Here is a 22,267-nt window from a genome sequence, read left to right on the forward strand (position 1 = left end):
TTAGGGCCTTATTATTGATCTTCCTTATATTTCTCCCTCATGGGAGTAAAATAGTTATTGCCATAATTATGCATAAGCATGGCTAACTTAGCACTCATTCTTTTTCAAATTCCCCAATTATACACGAGGATGTGTCTTCTATTCACGGAAATGCACTTAACTCCTCATACATGACCATATGCTAATCTAACACAGACATGCAACCTAGGGTGACATACATGATCGTGTGTCTCATACACATGAGCATGTATCCATCTTTAAATTAATATGCTTGTAGTTCCAACCTAACACGGAAACTAATTAATTTTGTCTAATTATATATGATTATGTATCCCAACATACACGGGTGTTTATAGTGTTTTTTTTTGCATATTTGCTACTTGGATTTCCTTGTGTTTTCCGACCAACAAACATAACTCTATTCCACTTGAATCAACCTATGGACAAATAGAATAACCATATAATAACATAGATAATCGCACTCAAATAAACTAATAGGCTTATTCATCATACGATAAAGTCCTTCCAATACTCCTCTTATGACTATTCGACTTCCATTCACATGGTTTGAATGCCATAAACATAACCATACAGAAACCATTCATGAATAATGTTGATACTCTAACACATTTCATCATTAAATCCCTAACCATAACCATAATATATCAAAAGCATTGAAATTAAGATTACATAACCCAAACATGCTACTACTCGAATTAGGCATTAGAAATCACACCAGAAAATCATATACTTTATTACATAACATGATCAATCACAATGTACTACACCAATTAATCCATTTCATGCATAAAAATTTGTTCATAATCAAAACCAAAAACGGGTTCACCATACTTACCTCTCTTTCACTGAATATGAAATTCTTCACGTGGCAAGAACGACTCTCAATAATCTTTTGCTTTCCTTGGCTCAAAGACTCCAAAAATCCCTTTAATTTCCTCTACTCTCTTTGTGAATATGGTAGCAAAAATGAGCCAAAATGTCTTTGGAGTCTTTTTATTTTAATTATAAAGTATGAAACGCAGTCGTGTACCTTTCATACATGGGTGTTTATGCCATTATCTAATAATCACAGTTTTCAAAATCACCGTGAAACTGCTCTTTATTCAAAATTTAAACGCATTGACCACACACAGACATGTAACACAACATACATGGGCGTGTGTGTTATCTAAACTTAGCTAATTTTCATACACTTAGTAGAAAAGACCATTTTACCCTTGTCAACATACACACGAGTGTGTGTGTTATCTAGACTTAGCTAATTTTCATAAATTTAATAGAAAAAAACTATTTTGCCTTTGCCAACATACACACTAGTGTGTGACATTCCCACTTGACCATGCAACACCAAAAGTCACTTATAATCATTAAGCAAACATAATCCAAGAGGCAAAAAAAACAAGAATACCCTTGGACATAATTGTAGATGCTACAACTCTTAATTCGGGAATTAATGCAAAAGTACTCTCATTTTCAATAAAAAAGTACATATTTATAGCCTAAATATGATGCTTTGATACCAATTGTTAGCAAAAACATTATTGCATATCACAATTGCAGAATCATAAAATCTATTGATTCTGCTCCAATTCAATCAAACACAGTAGACTATAAAATATTATAATTCATATATTTGAGACTTAGACAAACTTATAATTCATAATTGATATAAAAAAGATCGATTATTAATATTTAGAGCAAACCTTCCTTTCCACATTCCAAAAGAGATAAGTAGAGAGATACCCAAAATAATTGCATGTACTGGAAGGAAGACCTAACCCTTTTCTTTTATTTTTCATATTAAAGGTTAATCAAACTTTTCTACTAAAGGTCTAATAACTTTTATTAGTGTACACTGATAATCCAAAGTAATAACTCCAATATAATGTGTATTAACCTTTTTCTAAATAATCACATCAAGCTCATAAAACAAATTTTTTTAAACTACATATTTATCTAGTTTTATATTAAATGATCAAAAAATTTAATCAATGTATAACTATATTATTCCAACAACCATTTCATATAGTTACGAAATTATTCTATTGATGACACGACCATTAATGTTTGAGTTCGCAAAGCCCAATCGTGTGTACCTAATATATGAATTTTCATGTCAATTTTTTATTTCTGTTTCAAATAAACTAATTTTGATATCAACTCTTATGGCAGTTTTATAGATGAGGTGATCGATCCGATTTAGGCTTTCTTTGCCTCAAATGGAATCATTTATTTGACTATTTCAAAACCCGACCCGTTCATCTATCGACCCGAAGTTTGACCATCTTGTTGCAGAAAGAGAAAGAGTAATCTCATCACGCGCACAACTAACAGTCTTCCGTCTTCAAAAGAAACAATCAAATCTTAGAATTCTCGAAATAATGTTAGCTAACCCATCAACTTAATAAATTACTGTCATTTTATCTTTTTTAATGGCTTCTTCTTCTATTCCACCAGTTCTTCTTGTCCACTTGACCTCTCACTTTTCCAATGGACCCTTCATCCCCATCCTCTGTTCAATCCGTCAACTTCTACGATTTCCTTGATCGCATGCGAAACCCAGCTTCCCTCGATCTCGTTCGGTCCATCAAAAGGTCTCCTTATTTCTTTTTTGTGTTTGTTTCAATTTGTGAAATTGGGTTTGTTTGATTGTCTATACATGTGTTTTTTCTTTTTAATTGGTTTGTTCGTTCGATTTTGTCTGGGAGGGGTTGGTACCAGGCGGTAACGTTGCCGAAGTGATTGTTCGGTTACTGAGTGAAAATGTTTTCGTGCCTTTAGTACAATTTTGTTGCTACACTTGTGAAAATTTCCAACGTTTATATACCGGGTCCAGCACAGAGTAAACTGGTACCGGTATGGTAACATTGTCGGGGGTGATAGTTTGGTTACTGAGTAACATTGTTATGGTGGGTCTACGACAATTTTGTAGTTACTTAACTGAAATTTTCTAAAGATAGGGTAAGGATACCCGCATCGGACAGATGTTTTGTGCTAACATTACTAAGTTGATGTTTTGGCGACGGTGTTTTAATAAGAGGACTGAAAAAATCGGTTTTGAGATACTAAATCATGAGTATACCTAATGTTAACATTGGCGCAGTAACATTATCGGGTCCAGAGTCTAGCAGACCCCTGTGCTAAAGTTTTTGTGCTAACGTTACTAAACTGATATTTTGTGTAAATAAATGGTATTGAAGAATTTGTTATGAATACTAAAACAATGTTACATGTAGTATCCCAAACAAAGATATATTAATATTGATGGACTCAATAGTGTTGCAAGCTTGCACAATATGTGATTTAGGTTTGGTTTAATTAAAGAGTAAAATTACATGCACAATATTTCTTATTGATTTATTCATAAAAACTGATGTGACAGTAAGTGATAAGATGATTTTAAAATAAGAGAAAAAATAAACAATTATGTGACCTAATCATGTGTTGTCACATTAATTTGTATAAATAAATTAGAAATAAATGTTTGCATTTGTAGTTTTATGCTTATTTAAGTTGGGTTTGTTTGTTTGTTTCAGCTTCATAGTTTCGTTTTCGTTTTATACTGCAAATCCTGAGAATGATGGGAAGAGAGTACAAGAGTTCTTCCATACAATGGAAGGTGCTATTAGAGATCATCCATTGTGGGTTGGTGCTACTGAGGAAGAAATTGATTCAGCATTGGAGGTACTAATTAACTTAAAAACATTGCTTCTGATTTTTAATAATTTTCATACGTTCATATAAGTAATATTTTAGATCTGACAAAATAACTAGGCTTGTTCTTATTTCATAATTTCTGAAAATATTGAATGACTGTGGGATTTAAGTGTGTTCTTGGGTCTGTAAGCAACCAATCAACTGAAATGATATGTGAAGTGTAATATAAAGTTAAATAAGCTTTGTACATTTATTATGAATACCAATAATGACGTGTTATCAAATGATAAAATGATTTTGAATTAAAAATAAAATAATCACATGATAACATATCATTATTGGTACTCATTATAATGCAGATAGTATTACTCTATAATGTTGTAGTAAAATGTCTGACACAGTAACTAAGCAGGTTGGTTTTCCAGAATTTTGGCGATTTTGGGTACTAGTGGACTTTATCTATTTCTCATGGTTATGATGAATATAATACTTTTTGTCTTTTTTATAATATGTGACATATGACAAAATAATTAGCTTGTAATGCATTACCTTGGCAAAATTTAACATGAAACTAGTATAATTATATATGAATGGTAACATCATATAGTTTTTGTTATCTGTATAAAATGTATCACCATGACTAGTTTTGTTATGTATAACTACCAAAAATTCAATTGTTGCTGCTAGTGTGAACCTTTAATTGACCTTCTCAAAAGTTTTTGAAAATTGTCATGAATCTCTTTCAAAGTTATGTTTTTATAGATTTCTCCAAACATCTACATCTCATTCATGATAATGCCAGTGTCTCATGACTTTTGCCATATGCTGCAGGGTTTGGAGAAGTATGTCATGACAAAGCTATTTACTCGGACATTTGCTTCAACTCCTGAGGATGTGAAGATTGATCAGGAAATCTCTGAGAAGATATGCCTGCTGCAAACCTTCTTGAGGCCTGAGCATTTGGATATACCGGCAGTACTTCAAAATGAAGCTTCATGGCTGGTATGGCTACTGACCTTCAATTTTTTTAGGAAGTTTATTTTATCTGGATTAAAATTAATCTTACACTGCTTATTGTAGGACTAGGCATAGCTTTTTAAGTGCTTTTAATACAATGGTGGTCATTTAGTTGAGCATTTTCTATGCTTTATACTATGGTTGCCTTTTATTCAAATTAAATTGTGAACTTCAATAAATAAATATTAGAGGATGTAAACTGAATGGTTTAAGTGTCACATTGTAAAATTTCTTTCATTTCTGCTCAACAAGTAGTTGGAAGACCAGTCCCCTTTTTTGTGGTTCTAGTTTTAGATTTTCATACCATGGCATTGAAATGTGATATCCAAAATGATTATTATGTTAGAAAAGGCAGCATTTTAAACTTTCTGAATGAAGTCACAAAGATGGGGCATATGCTTATAAATTCTGTTAATTACCTGGTAATTTTCCAGTGAATCTATCACTGTTACCAAGTTTCTGCAACTTCAGATCAATCTTCCTACACCAAACAACTCCACAGCAACAATATTTTAAACAACTCCATTCCATTCAATCATAACGCTCATCAATATAGTAGAAAAATGGAAGGGAAACAGGATAACAAAGAGGAGTTAATTTTCATTCACCAGTTGCAATATTCATCATATTGCAAAGTTCATTACAAAGCTCACAATAAGGCAACTGAAATTCAGAATATAATAGACACTGAAAGCTGGCTTTTGAGTGGCTAGTACTCTCCAAAATGAAACAAGAATTCAGTTAAACAACATTCCAAATAATTCTCTCTGCCTTGCACCCCTTTACACTTTACTTTCATACAAAATTTCATAACCAATCCTTCCTGCCACATGTCACTCATTTAAGCTGCTGAATTTGAAGACTTTGGACTACTCATCTCTAGTTGAATCTCCCTTGGCCTTGGGAGTTCTATCAAATTCACACAATCTATTTGACCATTCTGATTCAACTCAGATGCAACATTTACTTTGGCTCCAAAGAAAAGGAAAATGTCTAGCTGCATACGTTTTCCAGCGGCAATTTGATAGATACCCAGTAATATATTATTAATATTAAAATAAAATAGTATTAACAACAAGAGGTGCCAACTTTCCTAAAGGCCAAAGCCTCCCAATTAGTCACAGGCAACCCAAATTACCTCCCAATTTACAATACTCACTCCCCTTGATATATAACTGTTTAAATATTATTCTAATAAAAATATTATCTTTTAAATATTATTCTAATCTTATTCTAATTATATATATGATCCTAATCAAATATGTTATCCTATTTTAATATATATAATCCTGATATAATATTATGTTAATTAATAATAATAATAATTAATTCCTAATATGTCCTTCCCTATGAAAAGCACCTTATTGTCAAGGTGGGGATCATTTTGAGATTTTTTTTTCACTTTTCTTTCTTCCCAATTTGAAAAAAATTCCTCCCATTTTGCCATTAATCTAATTGTTGTTAGTGGTCAGAAAAGTCAACTCCATGTTTTTCGCCATTGCCAAAAACACTACTCTAATATCATTCATTTTAAGTACAATCGCATATGCTTCAAATCCTAACCTCACAACTTTCTTCTTGCCAAATTCAACCTCATATACCGCAAGAACTTCAAGTCCAACCTTGATCTCGTTGTCTTTGTTTTTAATCACCAATCTTTTTACGACTTCCTCCTCATCCTCCCTAGACAACAGTGATGGTGGTTGAGTTTTGATCTTGTTGTCTCCCTCAATCACCTTCATTTTTACAATCTCCTTCCATTCCTTCATATACCCTTTCATTGAGTCAATTCTATTGGTCATTGACTCAATTCCAAACAAGATTCCAAGGTTTCCAACTTCTCTTTTAGTGCCTTCAAAATCTTTGTCACATCAACTTTATTCTCTATCTTATTTTATTTATTTCTTTGGATCTAACTGCTCTGATACCACTTTAATAGATACCTAGTACATATATTATTAATATTAAAATAAAGTAGTGTTGATAACAAGAGGTGTCAACTCGTCCTAGAGGCTGTAGTGTCCTAATCAACCAAAGGCTGTCCATCCAAATTACCTCCCCTTTTACAATACTCACTCCCCTTTAAATATAACTCCTTAAATATTATCCTAATAATATTGTAATCAAATATTATCTTATAAATATTTTCCTAATCTTAAATATATTATTCTAATCTTATCTTAATCATATGTTTTATGCTAATCAAATATGTTATCCTAATCTAATATTATCTTTATTGTTATTATTATTAATTCCTAATACAATCTTATTTTTTAGTTTAGATAATTTTTTGGCAAACCTTGATGAAATGAGGAAAGCTGTAAAAATTGTGTTCTTGTATTTGTTTTCCTTTGATGAATATGACCTATAAATGTATTTTATCATGAATATGTGGTTGCAAAAATATTTCAGCTTCTTATATATCATGTAAACTAAATTAGTTGATTAAGACTTCCGTGAATTGGGATTAGCTTCTGGAATAATATAGCAACAGTGGCTTGGACCTTGGATGTTATGATTGTTCGTTCTGTGTATTATAAGTTGCTCTTAACCATCATCATGTAAGAGACATTTATTCAAATGACGAGCTACACTTTTTCCTTTTACATCTATATATTTTATTTCTAATGTAGATTGTCATTTTTATGGATTGAAAATATTAGTATATATTGTGTACTTATCCATATATGTTCTTTTCCCCAGCTTGCAGAGAAAGAATTACTGAAGATCAATGCTGTAAAAGCTCCTCGGGAGAAGCTTCTTTGTGTTATGAATTGTTGCAGAGTGATAAGCAATTTACTTCTAAATGCATCAATGTCAGAGAATATTGTGCTAGCAGGGGCTGATGACTTTCTTCCTGTCCTTATTTATGTTATGATCAAGGCAAGCTCTCCTTGGTAATAAGTCGTTCTACCTACCATTGTTCTCATTTTGGAAGTCGTGGTTCATATGTCCTGTATGTGCATATATTTATTAGTTGGCTCTTGTGACCTGTGACTTAACAAAGAGTAGATAGAACAATTCAAAATAAAAAATAATCTATCCAAACCAATTAGTTCAATGCATGGAAACCTTATTTTGAATGATTGATGAGTTTCATGGATTCGATCCAAAATTTTCAAAAAGGATTAGATCTGTTTAATTAACAAATGCTTTCAGAAAAGTTCACTCAAAATCTAATTGAAGCAATAAATCTATGTTTTGGTCATTCCTGAAGCATACAATAGCTCAACTTATTTAGACTAAATTGGTTTGGATTGTCTAGAATTTACACCTCTTAATATTCTTGTTACCTTGTTTTAGATTCCATCCTTTCTATTAGGATGAGATAACATTGAAATTTCTACATATTTGAATTCTGTAGTTCTGGCTATTTTTTGGTTATTTATCTAGAAAGAAATAGGATAATTTTTTATGATACAAGTGGGGAAGAAATTTGGTCCATGTGGGATAAAGTAAAATTTTGTGCCTCTCCTTTGGGCATCTATATCTTCAGAATTCAATAATATTTTTATTTTCTTTATTCAACTAAATTGGGAAGGTTCAAGCTGGTTAGGGAAAATTTGTGTGCGAATTTGATTGGGGGTTTTTTGTGTTAAAGATTTTGGAAGAGGAGAGGTGTTTACATTTTGTTTTAGGGTTTCAGGACAACTTGTCCTTTCATTTGGACATGTTCTCCACTCTTGTATACTTCTATATTGTATATGTTTTTTATAGAAAATCTTTGCTTCTTAGAAAAAAAAATCTTCAAACTGATCAAATGTTGGATTGGATTGTGTTTTGACCCATCATTGCGTTTGAATTTACAAACACACGTGGGGTGTAGATTTCAGAATATTTGAATGTTGCAATGATGGTACAAACTTTTGAGATTATTATTGGTATAATATGTTCTTGGAATTTTTTTCATCACCACTCCGCATTTCTTTGTGTACTATAGAAAATTAGAAAAATAGGTACAACAACTAATATTTTAAATGCCTTTTGGTTCCATTCTGGTCGGTATTTGGGTATTCAACTCTACCACTTCTTGATTTCTTCACCTTTACAGCTCCTTCCGATAACTCAACACTTCCTTTACTCACACAAAACCTAACACAAACACACAACAATATAGCAATATAGCAACTGAATATAAATGTCGGAATATTACATTCTATTGATATTTTAATGGAATAATTCCAACATACTAGGTCAGATTACAGATGCTTCAAGATAATTAAAGCCTAACAATTGCAATGTTTCAAGCTTAATAACTAACAAAAAAATCCTAGGGTTGCTTGGCATTTGAGAGGCCGACACTCTCCTTTAATTCTTTGTCAATTCTCAGTTGCCTTCCTCCTTGCGTTCCCTCTACTTTTATTTTCTACAACCCTCAATTCCTCTCCAGGTTTGACATATGCACTTCCCTATATTTATGGTCTTGCTTCTAAGGATTTGCCATCTGTTATGGTCCTGTCATTTGTGAATTAGCCATTTGTTCACTCTTTTGGCTGCCACTTGTCATTGAGCTACTCTTGTCCCTTTGCTTCTTCCCACAAAAAATATAAATATGAGTTCTAACATTTCCCTGCCCATCCAAAGGCATTTTGTCCTCAAGGTGAGGATGAGGAAACAATCGTTGTAATGTTGTGAATATCTCCCATGAGTTTTCATAATCCGACAGTCCCTTCCACTTCATTAGAACTTCTAATTCTCCTTAAGAAGAATATCGGCAATCCAATATTTCCAAAGGCCGAACCTTGAGTTCCCATTCCTCAATTAGGCAATCCAATAAGGGTTGACCCTCAAAGGTTGGGCCTACTTATTTCTTTTGTTGGGCACATGGAATATGGGGTGAATCCTTGTTGTGGGGAGTAAGCAGAACCTATAAGCAATCATTCCAACTCCTCCAAAATTTGATAAGGCCCTTAGTAACACAGGTTGAGCTTCTCATTTGATCACGTCACTAATGATTAAAAACAATATGATTGTATTTTAATGATATATGAAGTCCCCCACTTTAAATTGAATGTCCCAAATTCCCTTATTTGCATTTTTTCATTCTATTTTGAGGTTTGGTGAGATTTTCCTTTAATTAATCAACTATAGTATTTCTCTTGTTAGTCATTACATTAACCTCTTCCACCTTAAATACCTCTTTTACAAACCAAAATAATGTATGGGGTTTCTACCATACAAAGCTTTAAAAGGTTTGATCCGTGTTGAACTATGGTAGCTAGTGTTGTACCAATATTCTACCCAACCAAGCCATTTTGGCCAATGTCATGGTTGCCAAAAGTAGAAACAATACAGGTAGATTTCCATACTCCTATTCACTACTTCTGTTTGACCTTCGATTTGAGGATGGTAAGTAGAACTGAATTTTAATGTTGTACTTGCTGCCTTAAAGATCTCAACCCAAAATTGACTTAAAAACAACCTATCTTGGTTCGAAACCATCGAGTGTAAGAGCCCATCTAAGCTTATTGCTTCCTTAAGAAGAACTCAAGTCACATCTTTTGTCGTAAAAAGGTGTCAAAGTGTCAAAAAGTGGTCGTGTTTTGTTAGTTGGTCTACAACTACTAGAATGGTGTCCATCCCCTCTACCTTAAGAATTCTGACATTGAAATCTAATAAGATATCTCCGAAACCATTGAGGGTATAGGAAGGGATTAAAGTAGTCCTTTGGGTGATGTGGCTTATATTTAACTCGTTGGCATGTTTCACACTCCATTACAAACTTCGTGACATCTGTTTTTATCCTTTCCCACAATCACATTGAGGTTATCCTTTTGTAAGTTCAAAAGAACCCTGAATGTCCCTCATAGGGTGAGGAGTGAAACTTAACCGAAATTCGAGGAATGTAAGTTGAATTCTTCAAAAGAACTATCCTTCCTTTGTATAACAAGTTGCCCTTAAAGTGTAATCTTCATGTGAATTTGGGTTCCTTAACAAGTTTTGGATTATTCGTTGAAGTTTCTCATCCCTAGTTACCTCTTGATCAATTCTTTCTATGCCTATCACTTGTGTGGCTAATGTAGCTTTGATCCTCCCCTAAAAACTTGGGTTATAGGACAAGGCATCAACAACTTTGTTCTCACAACTTGGTCTATATTGGATTTTAAAGTCATAACCTAACATTTTTACTGCCCATTTTTGTTGGACATTTCCTATAACCCTTTGATTGGTTAAGAACCTTAAACTCCCCAATTATGTGCTCACCTTAAAATATCTCCCTAATAAATAGCGTCTCCACTTTTGAAATGTCATCACTATCACTATCAATTCTTGTTCATAAACTTATTTTTCTTTATTTCTAGTGAAAAGAGCCCTACTCATAAAGGCTATTGGCTAACCTTCTTGCATCAATACGGTCCCTAATCCTGATCCCAAGACATCCGTATCTATTATAAGCTCTTTAGAGAAATTCGGCATGGTGAATCAAAGGCCCTCATAGCTCCCTTATTCTATACAAATGCATTCTTTTTAAACATATTGGTGAGTGGCTCCACTATTTTCCCATAACCTCTCACAAACCTTTGATAATAGTCAGTCAAACCCAAAGACTCTTTCAAATCCTTAGGCACCAACCAATCTCTTATCACTTAGATCTTTTTTGGGTTTGCCTCAACCGTCGAGATGAAATAATGTGTCCCAAATATTCAATTGTTATGCTCAAAAGAGCTTTTTTTCTTATTTATCACTAAATGATGCTTTTCTATTAACTATAATACTTCCTATAGGTGTCCCATGTGATCCTCAAATCGTCTACTATATACTAAGATATCATAAAGAATACCAACTCAAGTTGGCATAAATATGACTTGAATATCTCATTCATTAAACATTGAAAAGTTGTTAAGGCGTTGGAAAGCCCAAACAACTTTACCAAAAATTCATAATGGTTATCATGGGTCTGAAAAGTTGTTTTTTCTACATCCTCCTCTCTAACTTGAATCTGATGGTGTCTTGATTTTAGATCCAATCTAATGAATATAACAACCCTCAAAAGCTTATCTAGCAACTTATTTGTGGTTGGGATGGGAAATTTATTGTATAGTGGCTCTATTCATGGCCTGATAATCCACACAAAACTTCCATCCTCCATCTTTTTTCTGAACCAGTAGTAGCAAACTCGAAAAGGGGTTGACGCTCGACCTAATTATCTCGACTGTCAACATCTCCTTCACTATCTTTTCTATCTATTTCTTTTGGAAATAGAGATACCTATAAGGGTGAACATTAGGCAGTTGTCACTAATTTGATGGCATGGTTCTGATCCCCTTTTGGTGGAAGACTCGTAGGTTCCTAAAAAGCCTCTCTACATACCATTTTATCTCCTTTGAGTTTGGTCCAATACCCTTCTCCCCTTGATTTCATCAATTTTCCCACAACCTTCAAAGATGATTCCAACTTTGTCAATGAAAATTCCCCCTTAAACTCTACCCGACTTTCTCTCTAATCAAATTTCATAATCTGCAACTTCCAATTTACCTTTACTTTCCATAATTTACATAGCCTATCTACGCCAAGTATAATGTCCACACTTCCCAAATTGAAAGAAAAAGAGTTCTAAGTTATAGAGATACCTTGAAATAGTAGTTCAACATCATTGCATTGACTCGTTCCTTTGATTTTTCTTTCATCTCCTAGTGTCACTGTAAATTGGGTAGGAGACTCCGACAATTTTAGTTCTTCCACCAACTTTTTTTAAATGAAATTATGTGTTGCTCTACTATATAAAAGAATGGTCACCTTACTCCCATGAATTGTTCAAACAAATTTCATCATTCGAAGTGTGTTGATTCCAACAATAGAGTTGAAATTTTGGGCAGCTCTATCATTTTTCCCTCAATTGAATGTGTTGAAACTTCCTTAGTTTTGGTCTCCTTTGGTTCCTTGCTGTCATCTTCTTTTGCTACCACCATCACCTTAAATTGTTGAATACTTGTTATCACACCGATGCAAAGCCCTTTCTCCCATTTGGATTGGTATTCCTCATTGGAGAGTTTCATCTTGCCTATAGTTGGATGTAGATGTTGCCGAATTGGTTGAATATCTGTTTGTTGGATTGAAGTTATGAGACTGGTTGAAATCATTTTTGGATGAACTAGGGTTATGAAATTGTGTTTGATTCTAGTTTGGGTAAGAGATTTGGGTTCTGGTTAGGCTAGCTTGGTTATATGAAAGTGGGTTGAGATCGATGTGATTTTAGACTGGGTCTTTGTGAGCAGGTGCATTAGGTTGGTTGTAAGTGTGGGTGGGGTGAGTACATGCTAGGCTTGGGCTAAAATAATGGGTGTTAATGAAAATTTGGGTCAGGTTGAAGCTATGAATCTTTGGATATGCTCGGACGAGTTGGTCTTCGGGTTAGACATCAATTACTCGATTCTTCTCCTCTATCTTTTGAGCTCTTTCCATCATGTCGTTTTGTTACTAGGGAGAAAACAACTTCACCTCTGTACATATCTTCTTAAAGCCATTTAAAAATAGGCCTATGAGTAGAGGTGGATACAAACGAACCAAGCTTGAACACTACTTGGCTTAAGTTTGACTCGAATGAAAAATGGTTTGGCTCGAGTTTGGCTTAAGTTTGTTAAGTTAAAATTAAGGGTGACTCAAGTTTGGTTCGAATAACAAATTATTCAGTTTGAGTTTGACTCAAATTCATAGCTTAAATCAATAGTTTAAATTTGTAGCTCATTAATAAAACGTCGCATTACCCAAATAATATACAAAACCACCGATTTGAGTTATAAATTTGAGTCAAACCGAGCCGCAAAGTTGAAATACTAATTCAAACTATGAATTTGAAGTGATCCGAATCGATTTAAATCACAAATTTCAATTGAATCGAACCACAAATTCGAGATATGAATTCAAATCGAATAGAGTTGAATATCTCTTAGCTCAAGTGCAATGTGGTTTAAAAAATGAGTCGAATCTTTTGGCTTGGATTTTGTTTGAATTTAAATGAAATGAATTCGAGTTGAACTAAATCGAGTCGAGTCAGTTTTTGAGATTGATCTACCTTTGTTCGAATTCAGTCCTACCTATGAGAATTTTGTCCGACACCAACCAACAAAGCTAAAATCATTTCAATCTTACATTGGAACTAAGTGACTTATTCACTCTGACTAAGGGATAAGAGTTCCTTATATGGGGAACCATCTTTTGATTGTCGAAAACGTTGCAAAAGGTTTTGTTTCAATTTTGTCTACCCGGCGGAAGGTTGTTGGGTCTCTCTCCACTGTAACCAATATAGGGCAATCCCCTCAATGCACATGGTAGCAATAATTAAATTTTGATGGTTCATCAACCTGTTAATTGAGAATTAGTACTTGGCTCAAAAAATCCAGTCTATTGGGTCTTTACCAATGAAGATAGGCGGTTCCTCTCTAACGAAGATAAGCGGTTCCAGCCAAAGTTGAGGAGCGCCCTAACGTCCTTTATCATCTTGGTTTTCACCAGTTGTTCCCTCATTGTTCCCCTGTCTCGTTTTCCATCTTGTTCGTTTGGTCTTGATGGTGGGGCTAGTGTAACTTCTTTCGCTAGTGATGAGTGTGACGGTGAGGCTTGAGGCTTCATCAGAGCTTTGCCACAGTCGCTGTATTTCTGTCTCAGTTCAACAACATTTCTTGCAAGTCCTTTAGGTATTCTCCCATCGTCTCCATCCCTTTCTCTGCACTTTCCAACCAAACATTGACGCTCTCCAATTTCCTGTCAAGTCCATCCAATTTCCCTTTCACCAATTCCAATTCACTCCTACTGTCGATTCTAGCTTCCATCTGTGTCATGCTCTAATACTAAAATGATAGGTACCTGGACATTCAACTTTGCCAATTCTAGATTTCTTCACCTTCACAACTCCCTTTGTTGACTCAACACTTCCTTTACTCACTCAGAACTAAACACAAATACAAAACAATATAGCAACTGAATATAAATGTTAGAATATTACTTTCTATTGATATTTGAATGGAATAGTTCCAATATACTAGATTAGATTACAAATGCAATCAAGACCCAACAATTTTAATGTTTCAAGCATAATAACTAACAACAAAATTCTAGGGTTGCTTGGCATTCAAGAGGCCAGCGCTCTGCAATTCTCTCAACTTTCTGTCAATTCTCAGCTGCTGTCCTCTTTACTTTTCCTGCTACTTTTATGCTCTACGGCCCTTAATTCCTCTCCAAGTATGACACTTCCACTTCCCCATGTTTGTGGTCCTGCTACCTGAGGATTTTTCATCTGTTGTGGCACTGTCATTTGTGAATTAGCCATCTGTTTTGTCCTTCGGCTGCCACTTTTTAGCTACTCTTCTCCCTTTGCCTCTTCTTCCTGCAGGAAATGTAAATATGGGTTGTAACACATTCTATGTTGATACTTAGTTATTTGGACTTCCAAAAATGAAGTTCTTATTAGGACATTATTTCTAAGTTCTTGATTGTTGAGTGTTCGGCTGCGTGCGATGAGCAATGATTGACTTCTAAAAATTTTCTTATGGGTTTGAATTTGTCATTGCCAGGCCAATCCTCCACAGTTACATTCTAATCTTAAATTCATCCAGTTGTACCGGAGGCAGACAAAGCTTGTATCAGAAGCAGCATATTATTTTACAAATCTTGTGTCAGCCAAGACCTTTGTTGTTGACTTAAATGCCAATTCTCTTTCTATCGAGGAAGTTGAATTTGAGGAAAGTATGCAAGCTGCTAAATTAGCCAACAAAGTCCCACAAGTAGAAGTCTCATCCTCCTCAGACGACTTTAAAGCCTTGGGAGATCTGAGAGGTCCTCATCTGTCAGGAAGAATTCACGATATTGGAATACATTTAAGTGGTGAGCTTGTGCTACTGAAGTATTTTCTATCTGTTTTATATAACTGGTTAAAGCTTTTTGTCTACAACTTCTAATATATCGACTATTATCTATCTTTCATTATTTTTAGACCAATTACATCGAATTACTTTGGGTGACTTGTTCATCTAGTATCTAGTTATGTATCTGCTCATTGCATGTATTACATAAGCTGTATAGGGACCTCTCATATGTCCACATTTTGGATCATCTTTTAGTAAGTCTCTGTGTTTGTATATATAGAGTAATTCTCTAATGCAGGTATCTAACTTTTTTAACAGTCCAGACAACCATTTACTACCTCCAATTAATGGTAAATGATAAAAAAATTTGTTTAAATTTTCTCATGTCAAAGATTGCAAAATTTTTTTCTTGGTGTTAAATGGCAGTAGTGAACTGTTAACTAGTGATTGTAATTAGTGGTATGGATTTAAAAAAAATGTGGACATATTAGAGGACCCTATAGAGGAACGAAGTGTCTTTCTATCAAATAGATATATTTTATCAATGGTATAGGTTTATCGCATTGCAGAGCTTTTTTCTAAGTTAGAATAATATAATTTCTTTTTCTTGTTTTTTGTTAATAGAGCAAAGATGGTTATGATTGTATACTGACTCATCAGTGACCATGTCAGGTGGATATAATTATCCTTTTATGGAAGCTGAGGCTGATGAACTAACTATTGGGGATGTTGAGAAATTGCTGAGAGTGTACAAGGATGTAGTATCAAAACATGTGAGTCTCTGTCGGGCAGTTAGACATATGTCACTGACCAAGACAGTTCCCTCCGTTCCAGACTTTGAAGGAAACAACATCTTGTCAACACTTCCTGCCAAAAGTGTTTCCGGAACTGATGAGAAAAGAGAGGATGACAGAGGTAATTGAACCTTTCTCTCTTTATATGTTTTCCAGTTGAGTTTGCTTAGGTTCAAACTTGTTCATGTCTGCCACTTGCTTGCTCAAACTCATATAGACGAAAAGAAATCAGTTGGCTAGCCTATTATGTGAGTACTAAAGTTTCTGGTATCAAATGAGTAAATCATTTTGTTGATCTTTTCCAAGAAACAGAGAGGAGAGGTGACTGACAATCAACGAGACACTTTTAAAACCTTATTAAGTGCAAATGTAGAAACCTGTTCCTTAAAAGCATTCTCTATGTCATAGTCACTTAAGTCCAGCGCCTCAAATTTTACTATTTAATTGTTGTTATTCTTCTTTGTTGTGCAAGTGCGTTCACTATTTTCATGCAGCAAGGGATTCATACAAAATGACACATTGGCATTGCTTTCTATTCAGCTTTATAGTTGTAGTATAATATCAGATATATATAACACATAATCTTTGATTTGCACTCAGGTTCAGAAAAGGGATTACCAGGGAGTGCAAGAACAGCCACTGATGATCTAGTAAAGGAATCACCTGGGAATACAAAAAAAGAATCACCAAATAGTCAAAGAGCAGCAAACGACGATATAGAGTAGCTGAAATCGTCAACACTGACTAATCTTAATCATATGCAATATCAGAATTACCCTTCTTTTGACAGGTCTTTTCTAGGACTCCTTAATTGTGTACACTTTGTTGTTTCATCTGGGTGATATTTTCTATTTGAGCTAAGTTGAAGTTTATTGGTAAATAAAAAAGGGAATAATTACTTTTGAGTAACAAATGTAGTTTGGATTGGCAGAAAATCACGCAGATTATAAATGAGGTTATTAAATTAAGCCTTTGCAAATGAAATTCTCTACCTTTCAAATCTACCTTTTATGTTTTGGTTGGAAATATATTATATAATGAACTAAGCCTGTCTCTTGTGAACATGAATTGTGGACAATTTTTGGTTGATTAATTAATTATTAATGGAAGGAACATTACATTGGCAATTATGATTCAATTCACTCCCACATCCACTATTGCTACATCAATAGCATATAAATTTTTTTATAATATTTAATTAAAATAAACTATTGTTTTGTTTTCTACCTGGGGCAATGCTGGAAGATAGTTTTGACATAAAAATTCACAAAAGTCACCATACAGAAAGCATGGATTAAATCTATCATGATTTTCTTAATTACCTGATATTAACAATAAGGTTAATGGGAGATTGATTTGAATTAAGCTGCAATGCATGGGACATGAAAAAGCAGAAAGCATGTATGAGATTGAGACATATATATCTTAGTGAAGGTAAAAAGCAATTGAGAAAGAAGAACAAAGTGGGGACATTTTTTGAACATGCTCGATAAATATTGGGCAAAAGTGGTTTTTATTTTTGACCATTTTCCACTATTAATTTTACTTTACTCACATGGACATGGTGCATAGAGTTAGAGGCAATACAAGAGGTGAACCAATCGCTAGCTCGTGATTCACATCACAATATATAAATTAGATATGCTATCAAAAGATTATACATTTTCTTTCAACTACACTACATTGATAAAAGCCAGCATAAAAACAAGACCCCACCACTCACTCACTCACTCAACACATCTCTTTCCTTCTCTGAATGGCCCCTAGCTCTACTTACAAATCGCCATTAAGATAGGGATATTTACAATATTTTCCTTGAGGTTTGTGGTTTGTTATACTTTGCCCCAGCATTACATGATACAAACGCTTTAGTTGGCTTACCTTAATTTGTGGTTTCTATAGTGTAAATTCCATAAATATATCAAGTAATCTGAAAGGACTTTAGTACTTATATCGCATGGTATCGAGACAAGGATGAAAGTGTGAATATCCCATTCAAATATATATAACAACAATGAGTAGCTAGCTAGGAGAGAAAAAAGAGGTAGACTTATAATTAAATCCTGTTTGGTTGATGGAATTAGATCCAACTTTCTCATAGATTCTTGAAAAACAACTAAAACACAATTATTTGGGGCCATTACAGACATTATATATACTCTCCTTTACATAGTCACTTATTTTAAAAACCAAAAAGAAAGGGGACATAATCACTAATTAAAACACTAGAGTTATCTCATATTACATAGCACTAAGTGGGTGTAAGCTTAATTATACTAATGTAATTCATTCAACCAAGCTATAGTTGTTAATTAATTAACTATAAGATGATTGTAAGGCTTGAAGCTTTTGGTTTTCTAGGTCTTCTCCATGAGATTCATGTGGAGTTCTTGTACAAGTAGTAGTAGTGAGTGATAAAGATGGATTATAAGAATACCATCTTGACCAAAAGAGATAGTTGAAAAAGTTGATGAGACTTAGGGTAGCCAAAAGCCAATAAAATAAGTCTAGCTTGTCCTTGTTGAGGTCATTGTCACTTAGCCATCCACTTTGAGAAGAGCTTGAGGTTATTTCGTTGACTATAGACACAAGAATTGAGCTCACATAGAACCCAAACGAGTATGAGCAATAAGTCATGGCAGTCAAAAAGGATTGCAACTGCATCCCTTCCAAGGATTGTTTGTAGAAGAATTCTATGAGACCAACAGCTGTGAACATCTCAGAAAGTCCAAATATGAGAAATTGAGGAGCAATCCAAAAGATTGAAAGAATTTCATTAAAATGTGTGGCTGAAATCCTTCTCTTTCTCTCTACTAATGCAGCTGCAACCATTGAAAATGTTGCCACGAAGAGCCCAATTCCAACCCTTTGAAGAGGAGAAATTCCTGAGTCTCTCTTGGTGAGTTTTCTCGCAATTGGAACAAAGAGAGTTTCATAAAGAGGGACGACGAATATTAGCAAAATGTAAGGGATGGATTGAAGAGAAGCTGGAGGGATGTGAAAGGAATTTGTCATTCTTGTGTTCATGGCGCTTGCTTGTTGAACTGAGAATGTTTGAAGTTGTGCTAAAATGGTGTTGAAAATGATTGTGCAAGCAAATATGGGAATCACTGAGATTATTATCTTCACTTGCTCAACTTGTGCCACGGTGCATAGTCTCCATGGACTCTCCCTTGTTCCATCTTGCATTTTTATACATGCTTTGTCCAGAAATCTGTAACAATTAACGTTTCATCTTGTAAGTGTTACACTTAAAAATTTACAGTTAAAAATATGTAATACAATTTCAACACCGGGGTCACAATTATTAATTAATCTACAAATAATGTTAATTTCGTGTTACGATTAGAGTTTTAATTCTATCTACAAAAATATTTTATGAGCAATACTATGTGTATCCACTTTGGATACATAAATGTATACACACTCATATGTATCATCATATGATTGGTTATTATTTTATTCTTAATTCAAAATCATTCAATCACATGATGATACATATAAATGTGTACATATTTGTGTACCCAAAGTGGATACACATAGTTTTATTGATATTTTATATATAATTAGAGATAAATATGAGAAACAATTAATTATTGCAAGATCCCTCTATACTTGATGCATGTAGGGTAAAGGGTTCTCCAACAAAAGCCAACATAATCATCACCTCACAAATTAACATGAACTTTTTTAATTATTATTATTATTTTTGTGTGTATAATGTGCTATTAATTTGTTATATTTTAGTGGTCTACCTGAACTTCTCTGTATGGAGGAGGCTTCTGACGTCTGGTGATGTAGCTAAAATGTGATTTTGGGAAGTATCTTGGCTTCCATGGAGCATCCCTATATCTGAAGGGCAAACTTGCTTTCTTTTTGTTATTGCAGCAACAAAAACCTGATTTTTGTTTTTTTTAAATGTTAAAACAGATATCTTCTATTAAAAATTATGCAAATTAATGTTATTATTATTATATAAAATTCAAAAGAAACTGAGAATCAAAGCAGATTGAAGTTTGATATATGTACCCAAAAATAAACTTTCCCACAAAATACTGTGAATCAGACAACATTAGAATGATATTGAAAAGAAAGGCAAAAAGTTTTGGTCGTAAAGATGGAGAAAGAGAAGATTTTATAAGTTTAAAGAAGAAAGAAAAAAAACAAATTTTAATTTTATGCAAAATACTCTTTTAATTAGTGTGTAGAATATTAACCACTAAAAACAAAGAAATTAGTTATCTCAAGGCAAAATATATATATATATTAAGTCTTTTTCAAATGAACAAATATTGATATCAATCAAAATTTTATTCATTTACAATTGTTGGGTTCTATTTTCAAAATATATAGTATTCTTTGGTATCACTATATACGCAAGAAACAACCTTGACAATCAAAATATAATATATAATTGGATGAGAAAATTAGTGAGAGATACAGATAATTAGTTACTTGAGCAATTGGAGTGAAAATACTTCCACGAGGAGGCTTATTCCTATAAACACAAGTACCAGAAATGAAGCTGATTAAACCCACAGCCATGGCAGCTGCCGAAACTCCAAATCCAACATCCATCCCTGAATGTGTTTGAACCCAAACAACAACTGTCAAAGCAACAAGCTCTCCAATGCAAAATGCAAAATACGCAACATTGAAATATGTTGAGAGCTTCTTTGGTTCCTCCTTGAATTGATCAGCCCCATGAGATATTATATTTGGCTTCAAACATCCACTTCCCACTGCTACTAAATACAGTGCCACATAAAATATCAAACTCTTGTACCCTTTTGCCTCCTCACAATACTTGCTCTCTGTCACCATGTTGCATTCAGGAGGCCTCAATTCAGGAAGATGAGCTTGAACTGATAGTAATATAAAACCCTGAAACACGTACAATGAATTGATTAATTAAAGCTTTTCAAATCTTCTGAACCAGAGAGAGAGAGAGAGATGCTTACAGAGAGCTCCACAAAACCGAAGATGAGCATCGTCCAAAAGCTACCGAGATAAGAATCAGAAAGGAAGCCCCCGAAGAGAGAGAGGAGAAAGACAGTTCCTATAAAATTTGTGACTATGTTTGCAGATTTTGACAAAGGGAAATGCATCTCATTGAACACGTAAGTTATCAGATTGTTTCCCACTGCTGCAATTGCCATCATCTCAAATGCTTCAAGTCCTACCAATATAAAAAGATTAAACGCACAGATGGTCAGGATTTCGACTGCGGAGGGGCAACATTCTGAAAATAATAATATTTAATATTTTCCAACTAAAAATATATATTGAGATAAACAAATATACAAAACTATGTACAGAGAAAGAGAGAAATTAAGAGACCGAGAACAAAGACAGCAGAAGCCATGCCGCCATGTTTGTGATTTTTGCACGGTCTGCCTCTCCAATCAACACAAATTTCATCAAAATTTTCACTCATATTATTGGAATCTCCATTGAGCTTCCTTCTTGTCTTCTCCACACTATCCATATGAATACTTTTTAAAAGATATCCAAAAGACTGAACAGATAAAAGGGAAATTCAGTCTCCCTATTTTTATTTAGGGAGAGAGAGCTAATTGAATCTTCTTTTGTCAATTTGAGACAAAGCAAAAGGGGGTAGCCCATATTTATAATGTTGCTGATGTTTTTAATTATTTTATCTTTTCCTCTCTTTGTCAAGTTGACTCAGCTGTAGTGGCGTGGCCCCATTACTAAAAACTGAGCAAGCAACTCAGCCCCCACACTATAACTTGGTAGCCATGGCTACCAGAAGATAAAAATTTTTAAAGTTAAAATTATCTATCCCACTGAGAAGTGATCGATGATGGTTGGTGATTTGGCACTATACAATCGTACGTATGTGTCACCAAATTAATTCATCAAGCATGAAACATAATCATCATTCCGATTGTTATGTGGGTCATATTTTTAGAGAGTGGAGCATTATTTCCACTACCTTTGTGCTCTTAATTGTTT

General features: G+C 33.9%; 2 protein-coding genes across 2 annotated transcripts; one reads left to right on the forward strand and one right to left on the reverse strand.

Annotated features, from left to right (window-relative positions):
* The first annotated feature begins 2,369 nt into the window (after positions 1-2,369).
* On the forward strand, positions 2,370-17,259 carry LOC123203272 (vacuolar protein sorting-associated protein 9A-like). Its single transcript, XM_044619576.1, has 7 exons — positions 2,370-2,615; positions 3,558-3,705; positions 4,510-4,680; positions 7,399-7,578; positions 15,207-15,516; positions 16,170-16,412; positions 16,892-17,259. The coding sequence occupies exons 1-7, from the start codon at positions 2,512-2,514 to the stop codon at positions 17,014-17,016; spliced, it is 1,281 nt and encodes a 426-aa protein (XP_044475511.1). The 5' UTR covers positions 2,370-2,511; the 3' UTR covers positions 17,017-17,259.
* A 1,103-nt stretch (positions 17,260-18,362) lies between these two features.
* On the reverse strand, positions 18,363-21,872 carry LOC123203271 (protein NRT1/ PTR FAMILY 4.4-like). Its single transcript, XM_044619575.1, has 5 exons — positions 21,632-21,872; positions 21,253-21,470; positions 20,747-21,175; positions 20,047-20,189; positions 18,363-19,505 (listed from the first exon to the last, which is right to left on the reverse strand). The coding sequence occupies exons 1-5, from the start codon at positions 21,777-21,779 to the stop codon at positions 18,608-18,610; spliced, it is 1,836 nt and encodes a 611-aa protein (XP_044475510.1). The 5' UTR covers positions 21,780-21,872; the 3' UTR covers positions 18,363-18,607.
* Between the last annotated feature and the right edge of the window lie 395 nt (positions 21,873-22,267).

Source organism: Mangifera indica, chromosome 19 (assembly GCF_011075055.1).
Source record: "Mangifera indica cultivar Alphonso chromosome 19, CATAS_Mindica_2.1, whole genome shotgun sequence".
Classification (NCBI taxonomy): domain Eukaryota; kingdom Viridiplantae; phylum Streptophyta; class Magnoliopsida; order Sapindales; family Anacardiaceae; genus Mangifera; species Mangifera indica.

Coding starts and splice junctions, on each gene's coding strand:
- LOC123203272 (XM_044619576.1), top strand. CDS start 2,512: ATGGACCCTTCATCCCCATCCTCTGTTCAATCCGTCAACTTCTACGAT. Junction 4,681..7,398: donor AAAATGAAGCTTCATGGCTG/GTATGGCTACTG, acceptor TCTTTTCCCCAG/CTTGCAGAGAAAGAATTACT. Junction 16,413..16,891: donor GAAAAGAGAGGATGACAGAG/GTAATTGAACCT, acceptor ATTTGCACTCAG/GTTCAGAAAAGGGATTACCA.
- LOC123203271 (XM_044619575.1), bottom strand. CDS start 21,779: ATGGATAGTGTGGAGAAGACAAGAAGGAAGCTCAATGGAGATTCCAAT. Junction 21,176..21,252: donor TCGGTTTTGTGGAGCTCTCT/GTAAGCATCTCT, acceptor TACGTGTTTCAG/GGTTTTATATTACTATCAGT. Junction 20,190..20,746: donor TTTTCACTCCAATTGCTCAA/GTAACTAATTAT, acceptor AACAAAAATCAG/GTTTTTGTTGCTGCAATAAC.